Genomic DNA, 10,845 nt, shown 5'->3' on the forward strand with positions numbered 1-10,845 from the left:
CGCAGAGATGATCGGCAGCCTCTCCACGGCGAGACCCGCCACTTGGCCGTAGGCGAACACACGACGAGGCAAAGTGAGGCACAGCCTGCTTCTCATCCAGACAATTGGCTGTGATGGTGGCAGCACCATAATTCACGACTAATGGCCTGGACCGAGAGAGAGCGACAGAGAGAGAGAGGGAGGGGGAGAGAGTGAGAGGTGGAGTAGGAATCAGTCAGAGAGATGCTGCAGGCGACTGGAGGTGAGCAAAGAAGCTGCATAACAAGCACTAAAGTACACCACTCATGCTTTATCCTTATTTTTGTCTCTCGGCATTGTGTGAAGTTTAGAAAACATATTTTAAAAACCGTCAACTTGTTATTGAAGTGCAATTTTTAGGGGGAATTTGAAACCTAAATAATTTGTTTGTGGTAAAAGAACCAGTAAAATAATTGACAATTGAAAACAAGATGAACATAGTACAACTATTAGAACAGAAAGTATTTTTTGCCTCTAATTTTTTGCTGAGATTACCTGCTGTTGGGGTAACTCAACTCAATTCAACTTGAATTTAAAGAACACTTGAAAAACAAACTGCAGTAAAAAAAACTGTTGGGTTTAAAAAAAAAAACATTTTGGGTTACTGAATTATTGGCTCAAAAAGTGACTGACTACCAATTGAAAAAATCTGGTTATTCATTTAACCAGTTTTCTTGGGTGATATGAATAACCCAACTAGTGGAAGGTCCAAATGTGATTTTTTTTTTATTTTTTTTTTTATATAGTTTACTGAATACCTTCATTGTGTGGCAGAGAGCCTGCAGGTGCGTGACTAGATAAAAGTCCATCCAAAGCACCTTACTTTGAAACACTGTGACTCCAATTTGGTAGGATAGACAGTAGACACATATTTTTTTTCCTATAAAAGCAGACTGGAAAAATATCCTCGCTACGGCGTTGCCAGTGTGTAAGGAGAACAGCACATTCCAACATTGTGACACTAGATGTCAGCCTTCTCTTACTGGCCGACCTGCATTTATTATTTTTTTTCACACTTTCCAAAATATACAGTATGGCTGTCCAAATGCAAATTCGGTTTATGATAATAAAAGATATGCAACCAACAAATATTAATTCTGAGCAGGGGAGCCAGATTAAATGTGGGATTACATCACCCATAAACTGGAATCTTATTTTGGCGGTCAGATAATACCAAAGTAAAGAACCTAATCCTACATAACTAGGACGACATTTTACACCTGACTAAAGGCATATTGTGTAAACATCTATCCATTTTGATAACTTGGTAGCATCATTAAATCGCGCACATTTAAAGACAGTTGATGACCCAATAGAGGTCTGTGCAGACAAGTTGCTTTGACAATCGTCGGGGGCTTCAAGTGTCCGTCTGCGCGAAGCACTTCTTCTCCCTTGCGTAGCCCACTGACCTAGATTTCAATTGTTTTCCCCCTGAGACAATGGCTGAAAATGGTTTCATAACCGAAGACAATATCGGGGTGTTATTCAACACGATTGTTGTCAAGGTCCTCCTCAATATGCAGCATTGTTTTGTTTCTTCTGTTTCTTCTTCTCGGCCAGCAAGCCGGATGGTGATGCGTGTATCGCTGCAAGCCTGCCTAAGGTGCGGCGTCACCTGCAAACACATTTATCATTTGTGATGCAAGAAATTTGCTGTATCACACTGATTCCTGTTTGTAATATTTTTCACCTTTACCTCAGCTATTCATATGTGCCGGATTTGCACGGAGAATCTCGTGAAATCGAGCCGTATCAAGAATGATTCCTTGGTTGAGTCTATGTCCCAGCCAGGGGCGTAGTGAGAAATCTTTCAGTGGGGTGGCCAACATTTTACACATGACTGTGGGCCTATCTACAATTTTTGTTTGCTGGTCAAAAAAAAAAAAAAAAGGCTCCTAACTTAAGAATACAACAGACCCAACAGGTTTTTCCTGTAACACCGTTAGAAAATATCGTCCGGCGCCGATTCCCACTTGAGGGATGAACAGAAGAATCATCGCACATCAAAGCAAACGGAGGGAGGGAAAGGAGGAAAAGAAAGAGTGCCGCTTGTTTGTCCCACGGCGTTCCCGCTCTGCCCCGCCTGAGACCGCTTTCACATCTCGGGGGCCATTGTGCTACACGGGTGCACGGAGGGGGCTGGGGGGGCCTTGCACACAACCAGACAACAAAACTCGGACGGGGATGAAATGTCTGTTTGTTTTTTTACGCCACTTCCAAAGTCATAGTTTTGTTGACAGGGCCGCTGTGGGAGACTTTTTTTTTTTTTTTTAAATTATATTTGACAAAGCAAATTTCTGATATCTGAATAATTGGACTATTTATTTGGAAATATCTTTCATGAATAAAATAAGTTTTTATTACTCCCTTAACGAAAGAGAGAAACATCTGGGGGGGAATTTTTAATTTAAACTTTTTTTGGGGAAGTCAGCTCAATGAGCATTTAAAGGATTCGTTTTTTTACTATGAATTTTTATTACGAAATGAATTAAGCATTACGCGCTAGGTTGTCAAAGTCATTTTTGTTGCCGGCCATATCGTTATTACATGAAACATGATCATTGATAAACATTGATCGATATGACTTGACGGTCCAAATCTTGAGTTCGACCCCTGCTGTAAAGCTTTCGGCTGTGCACATTTTTTACTCACAAGTCAAAGCAAAAAAAAAAAAGTGAAAATGAGTAAAAGCACCAAGTGTCTGTTTGTTGCGTGCGACAGCAAAGATGAAAAGAAAATGTTTGACTTAATGTTCTTGAGCACTCGCGTCCTGTATTTTTATATAACAAAAGCAGAGTTCAGCAGAGAAAGACAAAAGTGATGTGAACTGACAATATTTTAATGGGCGGGATAAAAGAGTGTAAGTGATCAATGGAGGCGGCGGCCAAGTGATGCCCGGGGGACGCCTTTGATGCGGGCGTCCTCAGAGGGACGCCGGGATACAATGCCCTCTTTGAGAGGCACGGAGAATGGCAGACACTTCCCCCCCCTCCCCCTCGGCCTCCCTCACCCCCTCCCTCCCCCTCTGATAGCCGAGCTCACGCCGCGTCCCGTCACTTGGTGCTACATTCCTCCCCTCCATTTTCACATCAGCCCATATCCTTATCGCTCTAACTTTCTCCCGCTTCCTCTCCCATTAATTCATTCAAACAACACCCCCTTGCCTGCCGCCCGGCCAATCGGTCCGCCTTTGCCCCGTCACCACCCCCCCTCCCCTTCCCTCCCCTCCCCGTGCGTCTCCTTTCACAGAACCAAACCTCTTTGTGATGTCCGGCCTTGGCAAGTTGCGCCCGATTTGCTGTCACAGTCTTAATGAATTCATCTGTTTGTGTATTGGCCCTGCATGGGAGCATCTCTCCCCTCCCCTCCCCTCCCTTGGCCCTTTCCTCTCCTCCCCCATTCTGGTGTCCTCCTGGAGACTCTATATATACTGGGGAGCAATCAGGAGCCACTTATTGTTCCTCCACCAAAAATTTACAGACAGATGCCCTGCGTCACGGACAATCAGGAGGAGGGAGAAAGCCTTTTGCAGAGGAGACACCAACCTGGACACGGTCAGGCCAGCATCATCTCGGCATTCTCTCCGGTATCGCCAAGTGTCTCTCGGATGCCGGACGCCCCGTGTTCTGACACCATGCTGGTACTCTTATCGTTGCTGTTCGCCGGCTTGGGCTGCTTACCGGCTGCTCCGGCGGGCAGAGAAGTCTACAGGATGCCCCAGAGTGCACTCAAAGGTAAACACCGCTCGTTAGATGTGTGTCTTGAGATATTCGACCTTTCTTGATCAGGATGAGTGAAATGTTAAGTCTGTAACGGAGAGCACGGATTCATTATTTGTAGTAAAGTCCAATCGATTAATTTATTCACTACCAACACAGTTCAATGGAATTTTGACGTCTATAGCTGTCAATGGTAGTGAACGAGTTAAGCGAAAAGTGATTTCCGATCAAGCTTTGGTAAAAGCAACGACATGATTATGGGTGAAGCTTTGTGAGTTTCAAACTGCCTGTCCGTGCCCCCCCTGGGTCCGTCCATCCATGCCAGCCAGCCTCTGCCCGCCCGCTCAGCGTCGGCCCTCTAATGAAGTACTTCAATCAGCATCTCTGTTGTTAGTGTCCTTCCTGTGATGTTGTCGGGTGCAAAGGGGGGGGAGCTGGGGGCTCGGCGGCCCAATTGAAGCGTGGAAAGTGTCGGCGGCGCATTGAGCGTGAGCGAGCCTACCCACACGCTGCCAACCAGCTCAAAGTGCAGCATAAGAAGAAAAAATCTTCAGTTTAGACTCATCAGTCAATGATGGATGAAACTTGCTGGATTGGTTCAAATCTGAGCTTCCTACTTTTGCAGCTCTATCCGATCGTGGCACAGTGGTCCTAGAGGCAGCCATGAGCAGCGCCCTGTCCGCTCTGGACCGAGCATCGTCCGAGAGGAGTCGGGCGGAGGCGGGCTGCAGGGGCTGCGCTCCCTGCTTGTTTCAGGACTGCGGGCAGCCCTCTGGATCTTGCAGTAAGAATCGCCATTCACGTCATCATCTCCGGCGAGCCACGTATTAACGCCGACTCTCCAATCTCCAGCTTCTCCCGCCAACGCCTTGGCAGAACCCAGCTGTGATGTCATCAGCAAAGCGCAGAAGCTTCAAGATGAAGGCGAGCGGAGTTGGGCCCTGAGCCAGGCCTGCGCTTTCTACCAACGCCGCTGTCAAGTTGGCAATTTGGACAAAGAGAGCTGCATCCGAATCATGGGTGAGAGTTGCAGCGCCCGCGTCCTCCAGTGCAGCTTGCTTAACACAATGCAGAACCTGGAACCCGCCACTCAGAGCCATGTGCAGGGTGAGGGAATACATACTTCTGAAAATAATTTCGGTAGATTCATTGTAGATGATTCTGCTTTCAAGGCGCAAATTGGCGAGTTGAATTCATGACGCTCCCTGATGACCGTCTTTGTCTACGCCCGCAGCCGTGTGTGGTCAGAGGTCATCGTCGGCGCATAACGTAACCCAGCCTCGTTCCAGAATCGTGGGTGGGTCCCCTGCGCCGCCGGGGAGCTGGCCCTGGTTAGTCAATCTGCAGCTCGATGGGGGCTTGATGTGTGGAGGAGTTCTAGTGGAGAGCTCCTGGGTGGTCACTGCTGCACACTGTTTCGCTGGGTAAGATTTTACATCAGGAAAAATCATCATCATTGACTTTACGTGAAATCTGGGCCTGTTTTAATGGCACGTTAACATACCATGTACTGGGTCAGACCATCACCACGATTCTTCATCCGCACAGGAGCCGCAGCGAAAGCTACTGGACGGCCGTAGTGGGCGAGTTTGACATCACCAAGGCTGACCCCGACGAGCAGGTTCTCAAAGTCAACCGCATCATCCCTCACCCTAAGGTAGCCTAGCATTGCCAAAAGTAAAACATTCATTAAATTAAGCCGGATGAATAAGAATATCCGCAAGCATCCCTCAAGTCACGTCTTAAATATCTTACAGTTCAACCCAAAGACGTTTAACAACGATATCGCCCTGGTGGAGTTAACATCTCCAGTGGTTCTGTCTGAGCGGGTCACCCCTGTGTGTCTGCCCTCTGGGATGGAGCCCCCTACTGGTAGCCCTTGTCTGGTGGCAGGCTGGGGTTCCCTCTATGAAGGTGCGTACGATGAAGACTTTCACGTGTCTTCCAGAGAGTAACGATGCTTGTTGTCTATGCAGATGGCCCATCTGCTGACATTGTAATGGAGGCCAAAGTTCCTCTACTGCCTCAGAACACGTGTAAGAATGCACTGGGCAAAGAGCTGGTCACCAACACCATGCTGTGTGCCGGCTATCTATCAGGAGGGATCGACTCCTGTCAGGTGGGCGCTGCAAAACTGCTTGGAGAGCTGGCAGATGTTTATTTTGGTGTGACTCCAATATAGGGTGACTCCGGAGGCCCGCTGATCTACCAGGACAGAATTTCCGGTCGCTTCCAGCTTCACGGTATCACGTCCTGGGGAGATGGATGCGGGGAGAAGGGCAAGCCTGGAGTTTATACCCGCGTGTCTGCTTTTTCTGACTGGATCCAAGTTGAAATACAAAGTAAGTTTGGGGCAACAATTCAACAAGAGTAAATATTCTATTATTGACACTTCTGTTTGTGACTGCTTCTCAGAATCATTTGGCAGCAGGGAACCCACATGCCCGGAACTTCTAAAAACTACAGAAATGACAGAGGAGGAGCAAAGGTCAGAGTTCAGCACTCTGTGTCGCTTCTACACACTCACCTGCCCTCCTGGCCAGCCGAGCAGCGTTTGCAGCCGAATGGCCGAGGACAAATGTCTCACCCGTTTCAAGAAATGTCGTACGTAGCATTCTTCAAAATGCACAGGTTTTATTATTTATTATTATTAATTTATTTATCTGTGATATCTTTTTTCTTCCCCTAACTATCTTGCACGTAGAGCTACGTTCCTTCCTGCAGACTCTGCTGGACCTGCTCCAGAGTGCTGAAGACTACATCAGAGACAAAGTGGACTTAACCTTCTTCACCCAGACGCTCCCTCAACTGGTCGAACACATCTACAGCACGGCTTTTTCTCACAGCAGAGACAAGAGAGATGTGGAGATGAAAGGTACAAACAGTCCGAACACCTTGAGAATATCAACGGAAAATTTTATAGACAATGTTTCCATGTTCAACAGTCACTGTAAAATAGAACAGCAACAGGTGTGTTATTCATTGCAGAGCAGCAAGGTGGCGCCGTGGCACCAATGGAGCAAGGTTCCTCTTCAGTTCCTCCAGCTTTGTTCAAGGTGTTGGGCCCTTCGGTAGAGGACTGGGAGAATTACTTGGTAACCATCGCTGACAACATGGAGACACAGCCCAATGACACCACACAGGAAGAAAAAATGTTCTTACAGGTACCAAAATGTTGAAAACTGATTGACATGAATTAATTAAAAAGGCAAATAATTGTATTTCTTTCTTTCTTCAAACATGGGAGCTAATCCATATTTATTCATTTTTGCTTCTAGGCAGGGGACTATTCGGTCCTCCAGCTTGAGAAGGAATACCGAAATATTATCTCAGCATTACGCTCCAAACTTGACTCCAAAACGGCTCCGCCCACCCTCCGCTTGGATCCATCTTATCTCCAGGACCGTCCTCCTCTTCTTCCAACATCTTCCACAGGGCTGCAAAGCAACACTGGTCCTTTCTCTTCCCTCAAATCTCAGAAGCCTTGGTCGCTTCTCACAGCACTAATGACGGGAATTGAGGAATTGCGGACACCGAGCGATGAGACACAAAAGGAAGCATTTGACCCTTCACCTGATGCCACGTGGGACAAACCGCTTGTGTCGGCATCAACTACAGTTCTCCCGATGATTACAGGAGAGCTCACAAAGACCACATCTCAGCCTCAGATCGTGCACGCTGGTCATCCTTTCAATCGTCACAGAAGACAAAGAAGCCTTCTTCATAAGAGACAGACACCCGGTCCCGGTGGCAAAGGTAAGCCCGCTCCGACAGCTCGTAGCGTTACGTGGCAGTCCATCCATCGCTCTAAAATGTTTGGATCCTTCTCGTAGTTTGTCCCGGTGTTCGAGAGACTTCACAACGAGTCAGTCAAGTGAGAGACTCGTACCACTGGGTGCTGAGTATCCCAAACAAGAACCTCCGTATGAGCTTCCAAGAGGTATTTCCTTCTTCACCACGACAAAATTCAGCAGCGCTAATGTTACGTAGTGGGACAAACTGATGGTCGGTTATCACCTTGATTCATTGGGATTCACTCTTTTCAGGTCTTAGTCGATCTGAGCTCCAAGAACGATCGAGGACTTTATCAAGCGAGGCTCAGAGCTGTCATAGGAGGACGACCTCTGACCTTCTACAGTCTCGTAGGCCTGGAAAATGAATCATTTTACCGCAGTGTGCCAAGGATCATCTCTTTAGCGCTGGAGGCCCTGAAGACTTAACGTCCTCTGAAGCCTAAGAAGAGAAATGGAGGGGCCACCTTGGGTCCTCGTGGTGGGACTCAAACAGTTGTTTCCTCCTGTGGAGAGGATCCTGGAGGAAAAAACTATGAATGTATCCATCCAGCTGTCAAGCAGCTCTCACAACAGCCTTGTCTAACTTATGAATCTGTACAAACGCTAAGTTATTCTATTCTCCATATTGCCACAAAGTCTTTTGCAAAGGTTGAACCTCTTGTGAAGGACACGGACTGTCTATAATGTTCATATCTTATTTATTTTTATAGAGAAAATCATTTGTATTTTTGTAAAAGCAAAAAAATAAATACAGTATGAGTGACGTGTGTATGTATGCGTTTATTAACATAATGGCACTTGAGGCTTGTCGTTCCAGAGCAAATGTTGGATGCTTGTGTGAGTGGAGGCGGGGCCAAGTTGCATCCTGCACGTGAGCACTGATTGGCTGGTACTGTGACCCCACAATGAACCCAACCTACCAACCATTAAGAGTAAGCTTTAACGTCAACAGAGCAGCTGCTGTAAACATTTCTCCTATCCACCTTGTTCCAGGATAAGATTCCAAATCATTATCCAAATTGTAAAACTGTCAAAACGATCCTTGTGGCGACTCGACAAATATGATCCCAAGAAGCATCCAAGTGGCTCAGCTTCTAATTTCAATCAAGTTGAGGACGGCCGCTTAAACACACCCGACAAATACTTCCGACATTTTGAAAATATTTTGGAGATGTCTGGGAAGTGTGTCGTTTGTTTGTGACGCACGGGCTGATATTTGATAGTGAGTGGTCAATGTGCCAGCAGCATAACCCAATCTCCACAAAGCCTGATCAGCCTTTGTAGATGCTGTCTGCAAATGAGCCAGACTTAGCCTCTGTTCATCTTTGTTCTTTTGTTCATCTATTGCTGCTCTTTCATTTTTTTAAAATTTGCTTACTAAAGACTGAGTGTTGACTCCAATGATAAATTTGTCCATTACCTATTTTATTCGCTTAAGATGTCTGACTGGCAAAAGGTTGTGTGCGTGTGCATGTGTGTGTGTATTGTTGTGACAGCTGACAATGCAGCACTGGAATTAAAGTTCAGCTTGTGCTGGGAAACACACCCCCACACACACACAAGCCACAAAGCCAGCAGGTCCATTAAGTAGTGGGCATGTGTTTCTGCGTTCATAAAGTTTTGTCAGACAGAGCAGAACATCAACAACACACGCACGAGGAGATGGCTTCTCTTCTCTCTGTGTCATTTCTCCTGAGGATATTTATGATTTCTACCACAGGTAAGAGCACGTTTGCTGTGAATGTGCTTCGATTTCCTCAGTCTGTGCTGTGTGTGTTTGTGAGCAGCATTCGCCCTCAACCTCGAAGGAGAACTTTTCAAGGACTTAATGAAAGGCTACAACAAGAAAGTGCGGCCCGTCGAGATCAGCGGCGATGTCACTCAGGTGACAGTCAAGATGACCCTTACCAACCTCATCTCCCTGGTGAGGAAGCTTCTGAATGGGATCTTGACGAGCATAGCGACAGATGATACAAGAATGATAAATAATTCTCATTTCAGAATGAAAAGGAGGAGGCCCTGATGACTAGCGTTTGGATCGAAATGGTAATCTGCATCAGATTGACTTTGAAAACTACTTACAAACTTTTTTGAGATTGGAGCACTGTACATCGACTCAATTCACAAAAAAAAATGTAAAAACAGTGGTCCGACGCATGTAGACAATGTCACAATACTCAGAGGCATATATTATTTATCTTCTTCTTCATTTGTGTCTGCATGACTGTATTATACTGACCTCTAGTGGTCAAGACAGGCACACCCGAAGAAGCAGCACAACAAATTGAATTGAAGCATGATCTCAATTTTCTTTTCTCCTCGTAGCAATGGTGCGACTACAGACTCAGATGGGACCAGCCACCTCGATCCGCTTTATACAAGAACATCACTTGGGAGCTCCGTGTCCCCTCCAAGATAATCTGGCTCCCTGATGTCATCCTGGAGAACAAGTGAGATATTCGAGCAAATCTCTCGTAAGCATGTTAAGTGTCCATATGAACATTTCCCCAAACATATGAGCAGTGTGGATGGCCAATTTGAAGTGGCGCTGTATTCCAACGCGTTGGTGTCTCCTAACGGCTGCGTGTACTGGTTGCCTCCTGCCATCTACCGCAGCGCCTGTGCCATCACTGTCAACTATTTCCCCTTCGACTGGCAGAACTGCACAATGGTCTTCCGGTGGGTATAACGATTGATTACTGGTGTTTGAATTATTTTCTCTCACTAATAAAATTGTACATGCAATAGGCTACATTAATAATGGTAAAAGTTTTGAAGTGATCGATCTTAGTCTCATATTTTTAATATCACAAAAAGACAAGCATATGTGAACATACAGATATATTATATATGTCAAATTGATATACCGTATTTTCCGCACTATAAGGCGCACCTAAAAACCTCCAATTTTCTCAAAAGCCGACAGTGCACCTTATAATCAGGTGCGCCTTATACATGGACCAATATTGAGCCGCTACAGCAGGCGTGTCCAAAGTCCGGCCCGCGGGCCAAAAGTATATATCTTATATATGGAGAAAGTTTTAAAATGGGCCATTCATTGAAGGTGCGCCTTATAATCCGGTGCGCCTTATATATGGACAAAGTTTTAAAATGGGCCATTCATTGAAAGTGCGCCTTATAATCCGGTGCGCCTTATAGTGCGGAAAATACGGTACTGGAAGAACTCTACATGAGATAAATTATAAAATCTACATGGTGTGTCTGGACTACAAAAATACTGTCTTTGTGTATGTTTTGTCTGTTTCTGAGAAAGAAGCAAAACACAAAGAAAAAACTTAGAAGTTAGGTTCTGT

At 45.9% G+C, this 10,845-nt stretch overlaps 2 protein-coding genes across 3 annotated transcripts in view; both read left to right on the forward strand.

Moving 5' to 3' along the window:
* The first annotated feature begins 100 nt into the window (after positions 1-100).
* On the forward strand, positions 101-8,294 carry prss56 (serine protease 56). 2 transcript variants are annotated; one of them, XM_049747265.1, is made up of 15 exons: positions 101-241; positions 3,499-3,752; positions 4,363-4,521; positions 4,590-4,844; positions 4,972-5,161; positions 5,286-5,394; positions 5,495-5,651; positions 5,714-5,856; positions 5,920-6,079; positions 6,153-6,341; positions 6,442-6,612; positions 6,726-6,901; positions 7,016-7,493; positions 7,571-7,677; positions 7,784-8,294. In XM_049747265.1, exons 2-15 carry the CDS (start codon positions 3,503-3,505, stop codon positions 7,955-7,957), a joined length of 2,718 nt encoding a protein of 905 aa, XP_049603222.1. In that variant the 5' UTR covers positions 101-241; positions 3,499-3,502; the 3' UTR covers positions 7,958-8,294. The 2 variants fall into 2 exon arrangements, with proteins under 2 accessions (XP_049603222.1, XP_049603223.1); XM_049747266.1 differs by having other exon boundaries at positions 4,590-4,757.
* Positions 8,295-9,105: 811 nt separating this feature from the next.
* Positions 9,106-10,845, forward strand: part of chrng (cholinergic receptor, nicotinic, gamma) — a 3,961-nt gene continuing 2,221 nt past the window's right edge. Inside the window, exons 1-5 of the mRNA XM_049747293.2 lie at positions 9,106-9,251; positions 9,319-9,455; positions 9,533-9,577; positions 9,857-9,981; positions 10,055-10,210. Of these exons, the coding sequence (XP_049603250.1) occupies positions 9,128-9,251; positions 9,319-9,455; positions 9,533-9,577; positions 9,857-9,981; positions 10,055-10,210 (587 nt within the window). The 5' untranslated portion in view covers positions 9,106-9,127. The remainder of the gene's footprint in view (positions 9,252-9,318; positions 9,456-9,532; positions 9,578-9,856; positions 9,982-10,054; positions 10,211-10,845) is intronic.

This window comes from Syngnathus scovelli, chromosome 17 (assembly GCF_024217435.2).
Source record: "Syngnathus scovelli strain Florida chromosome 17, RoL_Ssco_1.2, whole genome shotgun sequence".
Taxonomy (NCBI): Eukaryota; Metazoa; Chordata; class Actinopteri; order Syngnathiformes; family Syngnathidae; genus Syngnathus; species Syngnathus scovelli.

Bases quoted from the DNA above. Each gene is read 5' to 3' on its own strand.
- prss56 (XM_049747265.1), top strand. From the start codon at position 3,503: ATGCCCTGCGTCACGGACAATCAGGAGGAGGGAGAAAGCCTTTTGCAG. The intron at 5,162-5,285 runs GTAAGATTTTAC...TCATCCGCACAG, and splicing joins GCTGCACACTGTTTCGCTGG to GAGCCGCAGCGAAAGCTACT. The intron at 5,395-5,494 runs GTAGCCTAGCAT...AATATCTTACAG, and splicing joins GCATCATCCCTCACCCTAAG to TTCAACCCAAAGACGTTTAA.